Genomic DNA, 5,949 nt, shown 5'->3' on the forward strand with positions numbered 1-5,949 from the left:
TAGCCACACTTGTTAATACTAGACCTGTGTTACTGCAGCTGTGCCAGTAGGTGTGTGGGGATGTGAGACTGAGAAGCAGTGGTGGGCGGGCTCTGTGGTTTTCTTCCACAATGTCCAGATGAGTGATGGTGTGAGAACCTCTTACCCTTCATGAGTGCTTAAGAGACAGCCGCCTCAGGGGTTGGGGATTTAGCTCAGTGGTAGAGCGCTTGCCTAGGAAGGCAAGGCCCTGGGTTCGGGTCCCCAGCTCCGAAAAAAAAAAAAAAAAAAAAAAAAAAAAAAAAAAAAAAAAAAAAAAAAAGAGACAGCCGCCTCCATGAAATGCCCTCAGTTCTGTGATCTCCTAGAGTGTCTGATGTTATGTTTGTGTTTTTCTGAGTCTGTGTATAAATACTTTGCGTTCTTCTTTTTTGGTGTTCTGGTTTACCAATATTTTTCCCCTCCATGGAAAGTACTTCTTTGTGTTCCTTTAAGACAATCTTTGCTTACCCCAAAAAGATATTTATAAGGATTGATTCTAAAAATTTTAGTTGCTTTAGATTTATCCCTTGAATCCACAGTGTACCTGCAATGGATGTTTGTGTGCAGAGAGAGGTGGGGATTTTCCTAACAGAGACAAAGTGTCCCCAGTGCAGTGCACACATGCACGTCACAGTGTCCCTGATGCACACATGTGCTTCTATCCTTGTTCATTTAACCTTATGTGCACGGGTCTTGGGTTCATTTGTTCTGCCCTTTTCATCTATTTCTTTACTAGATTTTTCTCATGTCAGCGGTGTCCATGCCTCTGTCTGTCTGTTGGTCTGTCTGTCTGTTTGCCTTCCTGCCTGTCTGTCTGTTTTTCTTCCTCTTTGTGTGTGTGTGTGTGTGTGTGTGTGTGTGTGTGTGTGTGTGTGTGTGTGTGTGTGTGTGTGTGTGTGTGTGTGTGTGTGTGTGTCCAGACCGGATATGCAAACCTTCCTCAGTTGCTCTCCATCTTATTCACAGAGGCAGGGTCTCTCAGTTGACTCAAGTCCTCATCATTTCAGTGAGTGGAGCTTATTCCTCTTGCTGTGGGGACTTCCTGTCGCTGTCTTCCCAGAGATGCATTGGGAGTTCGAGACAGCATGTGACCTGTCCTGTGTTATGTGAGATGCTTTAGATATTCATCATAACCCCGAGACATGACGTCATCAGCCTCGTTAGATAGATGAAGAGAATGAGGCTTTGGGAGGTTCAGTAACTTGGGAAGAGTGCAAGGAGCTGACCACTGAGCTCAGGACCACACTCCAGTCTCTCTTCTTCCTTTTTTAAAAATCAGAAACATTACTTTTTATTTTATGTATATGGATTTGCCTACGTGCATGTTTGTGCACATGTGTGTATGTCTGGCCTGTGGAGGTGAGAGCAGATCTCTTGGAACGGGAGTTGGACACAGCTTTGAGCTGTCTGGTCCCCTCTTAGCCATCTCCTTAGCCTGTATCTGTTTTCTGCCTTTACTTCTGGCATGTGTCACGTGACACATAGAATAATGGTTCTCTTACAGCCTCCACCATGTGGATGATTCCGGTGCACAACCAAAGTTGGGTTTCTGAGTTCATCCTGCTCGGCTTCTCCAGTGACCCCACAACCAACAGCATCCTCTTCCTTGTCTTCCTTCTCATCTACCTGAGCTCAGTCCTGGGCAACGGGCTCATCATCATGCTGGTCTGCCTGGACACACAGCTGCACACGCCCATGTACTTCTTCCTCTGTACCCTCTCCCTGTTGGATATGAGCTATGTCACCACCACCATGCCCCAGATGTTGGTGCATCTTCTTGCTCACTCTAAGACCATCTCCTTTGCTGGCTGCTGGGTGCAGATGTACGTGTTTGGGGCCCTGGGTATCACTGAGTGCACCTTCTTTGTTGTGATGGCTTATGACCGGTATGTGGCCATTTGCTATCCACTGCGCTATACTGTCATCCTCAGCTGGGGCCTGTGCATACGGTTGGCAGCAGGGTCTTGGATCTGTGGTTTCTTTTCCTCTTTGTTCCATACTTTCTTCACCATGAGTCTGCCATATTGTGGGCCCAACAGGGTCAACCACTACTTCTGTGAAGGTCCTTCAGTGCGGAGCCTGGCTTGCATGGACACCCACCTCATTGAGATGGTGGACTTTGTATTGAGTGTCTTTGTGGTTGTTATTCCAATCTCCCTCATTGTGGCCTCCTACATTCACATTGCCAAGGCAATTCTGAAGATCAACTCCACCCAGGGCCGCTGCAAGGCTTTCTCTACCTGTGCCTCCCACCTGACTGTGGTCACATTCTTCTATGCTCCAGCCACTTACATCTACATGAGGCCCAACTCCAGTCTCTCCCCTGAGCGAGACAAGCAGATCTCACTCTTTTACAATGTCTTCACAGCCTTGCTCAACCCTGTGGTCTACAGTCTGAGAAACAAAGACATCAAGAGGGCATTTCTCAAGGTGATGGGACATGGTAGGGTGGACTTGTGAGCCAGCATCCTGGGGAGCTTGACTTAGAGTATTCACTATTAAAGAAAGTACAGTGTCTTTCTTTTGCATTTCAAATTTTTCAAATTAACCCTTTGCCATTAATGTTTTTATTGAACATTCTATGTATTTACATTTCTTTTTATAAATTGGGTATTTACTTACGTTTCAAATGTTATCCCCTTTTCCGATTTCCCCTCTGTACTCCCCCTATCCCTTCCCCTCTCCCCTGACTCTATGAGAGGGTTCACCCACCCACACACCCATCCTCCCCCATCTCCCCACCCTGGCTTTCCCCTACACAGTGTCATTGACCTTTCACAGGGTCAAGGGCCTCTCCTCTCACTGATGGCCTATATGGCCATCCTCTGCTACATATGTGACTGGAGCCATGGGTCCCTCCATGTGTACTCTTTGGTTGGTGATCTAGCCTCTGGGAGCTCTGAGGGGTCTGGTTGGTTGATATTATTGTTCTTTCTATGGGGTTGAAAACCCCTTCAGTTCCTTCAGTCCTTTCTCTAATTCCTCCATTGGGGGGACCCTGTTCTTATTTCAATGGTTGGCTTCAAGCATTCGCATCTGTATTTGTCATGCTATATCAGACTCTTGCCAGCATGCACTTCTTTTTTTTTTTTCTTTTCTTTTTTTTGGAGCTGGGGACTGAACCCAAGGCCTTGTGCTTGCTAGGCAAGCGCTGTACCACTGAGCCAAATCCCCAACCCCCAGCATGCACTTCTTGGCATCCACAATATTGTCTGGGTTTGGTGACAGTATATGGCATGAATCCCTGGGTGTGGCCATCTCTGGATGACTTTTCCCTCAGTCTCTATTCCATACTTTGTCTCTGTATTTTCTCCTGTGAATATTTCGTTTCCCCTTCTAAGAAGAACTGAAGCATTCACTCTTTCGTCTTCCAACTTCTTTAGCTTTATGTGGTCTGTGGATTGTATCTTGAATACCCTGAATTTTTGATCTTTCTGCCTACATCACCCCAATATTGGGATTATAGCATGGGGCACCACACCTGGGGCCATTTCTGATTCTTTGGTAATGTTTTTGATTATAAAAGTTTTCAAATTGGAAAAATCTAATTGATGACCTTTTTTTCTTTTGACATCAATTCACTCTATGTAATCATGTCTTGCCTGGAACTCACTGTGTAGATCCAGCTAGCCTCAAACTCACAGAGCTCCCCAATCTTACAGCCTACTTACAGAGATTAAAAATATTCCATTGCTCTTAGCCAAACACGTGAATCTCTTGTTATTTTTCCAGTTGATCTATGAGCTTCTATTCTTTATCCCATATTGTGGAGATTTATTCCTGTGCTTTGTTTTTAAAGTTTCTTTTAGGTTTTGATCTTAATTTTTTTCAACTTTCAATTTTTATTGATTTTTTATTTGAAATTTTACACAATGCACCCCAATGACACTCAGTTCCAACCCTCACATATGTACTCCTCTACCCTTGTGCTGTCCCCTACCAATAAAAAGAAAGAGAAAAGAAAACAAAGGAAAACTATACCAATCTAATTAGTGTTGTCCATGTACTTATTAGATTACTGTTAAACTCTCAGTGTCCAGTCCCTAAAAGAAAACTGAGTCCTTCCTCAACCCCACCCCATACCAGAAGCCATCAATTGTGAAGACCTTCATGTGAGTCAGCACCCCATCACTCATTTTGTGAGTTCTCTTCAGTGGATTCTTTCCCACAGTATTTCTTTTTCCTGGTGTGTGTGGGGAGGCTGTCAGGGAAGGCTTCAGTGTCTCTCATACTCACCTGTGAGTCTGCAGTCTTCACTGATGCCACTGCAAAGGAAGCTTCCTTACCCATCACAGCCTACAGCAGCCTGGATCATTGACTTCCGTGTGTTTCTGGTGACAGCATGGACCAGGGACATTCACAGGAATTCTAGTGTGAGCATGGAACATGGACACCAACATGGCACTCACATGTAGTACAGTCCATTGATAGCGAAATGGGTCACAGACATCACCATGGAACAGGACAGCAACATGAACTACTGACATCAGCATGTCTCTGGCTACAGCATGAACTATGGACACCAACATGGCCTCCAGTGGCAATACAGACTATGTCAGTTTTTTGGGGTTACCCAATTCAGACAATAAACCATTCTGCCTTGCCCAATACTTTACTTCTCCCAGGAGGACAAGCAGTGTGGGCTGCAGTGTGGAGGTTCCATGCTGCTGGCTGTCCAGCTGGCCCTGGCCCATGATAAGCTGAGGATCAGCCATCTTCAGCAGTGACATGTTATCTTTGCAGTGGCCACACTGGCACAGCTCTCCCATAAGCTTTGCCACCTCATCCCTAGTTTCTCCATTTCCTTCCCATTTCATGAGACCTCTGTCTAAAAGCACCTTCCCATAAGATCTGCCTTTTAAAGAAAGTTGTCCTACAGATACTTCAGGTTCTGGAGTCTCCTCCAGCATGATCATGTCCCTGCTTGGAACTTCTATGTCCCTCAGGCTCATCAGAGCTGCTGTGTGATCTGCAGGTTCCAGAAACTACTGCCATCTTGAATCAATTCTCTCTTTTGGGTTTTAATCCATTCTGAATAATTTTTGTGGACACTATATGGTAAGAGCTGGATTATATTCTTCTCATGTAGATTTCCATGTTATTAATCCACATTTTTGGAAAATATGCTTTAAACATTGAAAGGTTATTTAAAAAGAGTAATTTGTTTTATGTATATGAGCATGCTGTCCTTGACACACCAGAAGAGGACATTGGATCCAATTACAGATGGTTTGAGTCACCATGTGGTTGCTGGGAATTGAAGTCATGACCTTTGGAAGAGCAGCTAGTGCTCTCAACCACTGAGCCATCTCATTTCTCCAACCTACATTGAATGATTTATGTCCTTAACTAAAACTATTAGTAAATAAGTTTTAGTGCTGATATCTGAAGTGACAATCTTAGTCTACTAGATTCTATGATCCTTCTCATTTGCTATGGCCTTGTGGATGGTTTCAGAAGTGTTAAATGTGAGTGTTTACCATTTGTCCTTCTTTCTTTTTTTTTTTTTTTTTTTTTTCGGAGCTGGGGACCGAACCCAGGGCCTTGCGCTTCCTAGGCAAGCGCTCTACCACTGAGCTAAATCCCCAACCCCCTTGTCCTTCTTTCTAGAGACTTTTTGCTCTCCTCTCAGTATCTTGTGTATTGCTATGAAGTCACAGTTACCATGGCAAGTCTTGTCAAGGAAAGCCTGTGATTGTGGGCTTGCTTACAGTCTTACTGGTTTAGTCCATTATTTATCAGCATGGCAGGGAAATGGAGGCACCCATGGCTCTGGAGCAGTAGCTAAGAGCTACAACCTGATCCACAGCCAGAGAGACACACGACTTGGCATGGCCTTTTGAAACTTCCAAGTCCACTTCCTGTGACACACTTCTTCCAACTAGGACATACCTTCTAGCCCTTCTAATCCTTTCAGAGTGTTCCAGT

At 44.7% G+C, this 5,949-nt stretch overlaps 1 protein-coding gene across 1 annotated transcript; it reads left to right on the forward strand.

The window, feature by feature from the left end:
- The first annotated feature begins 1,486 nt into the window (after window positions 1-1,486).
- LOC116887171 (olfactory receptor 2A12-like) lies at window positions 1,487-2,481 on the forward strand. Its single transcript, XM_032888726.1, has one exon. It carries the CDS (start codon window positions 1,534-1,536, stop codon window positions 2,479-2,481), a length of 948 nt encoding a protein of 315 aa, XP_032744617.1. The 5' UTR covers window positions 1,487-1,533.
- The last annotated feature ends 3,468 nt before the right edge of the window (window positions 2,482-5,949 follow it).

This window comes from Rattus rattus, chromosome 1 (genome assembly GCF_011064425.1).
Source record: "Rattus rattus isolate New Zealand chromosome 1, Rrattus_CSIRO_v1, whole genome shotgun sequence".
In the NCBI taxonomy this organism is placed as follows: Eukaryota; Metazoa; Chordata; class Mammalia; order Rodentia; family Muridae; genus Rattus; species Rattus rattus.

Bases quoted from the DNA above. Each gene is read 5' to 3' on its own strand.
- LOC116887171 (XM_032888726.1), top strand. From the start codon at position 1,534: ATGTGGATGATTCCGGTGCACAACCAAAGTTGGGTTTCTGAGTTCATC.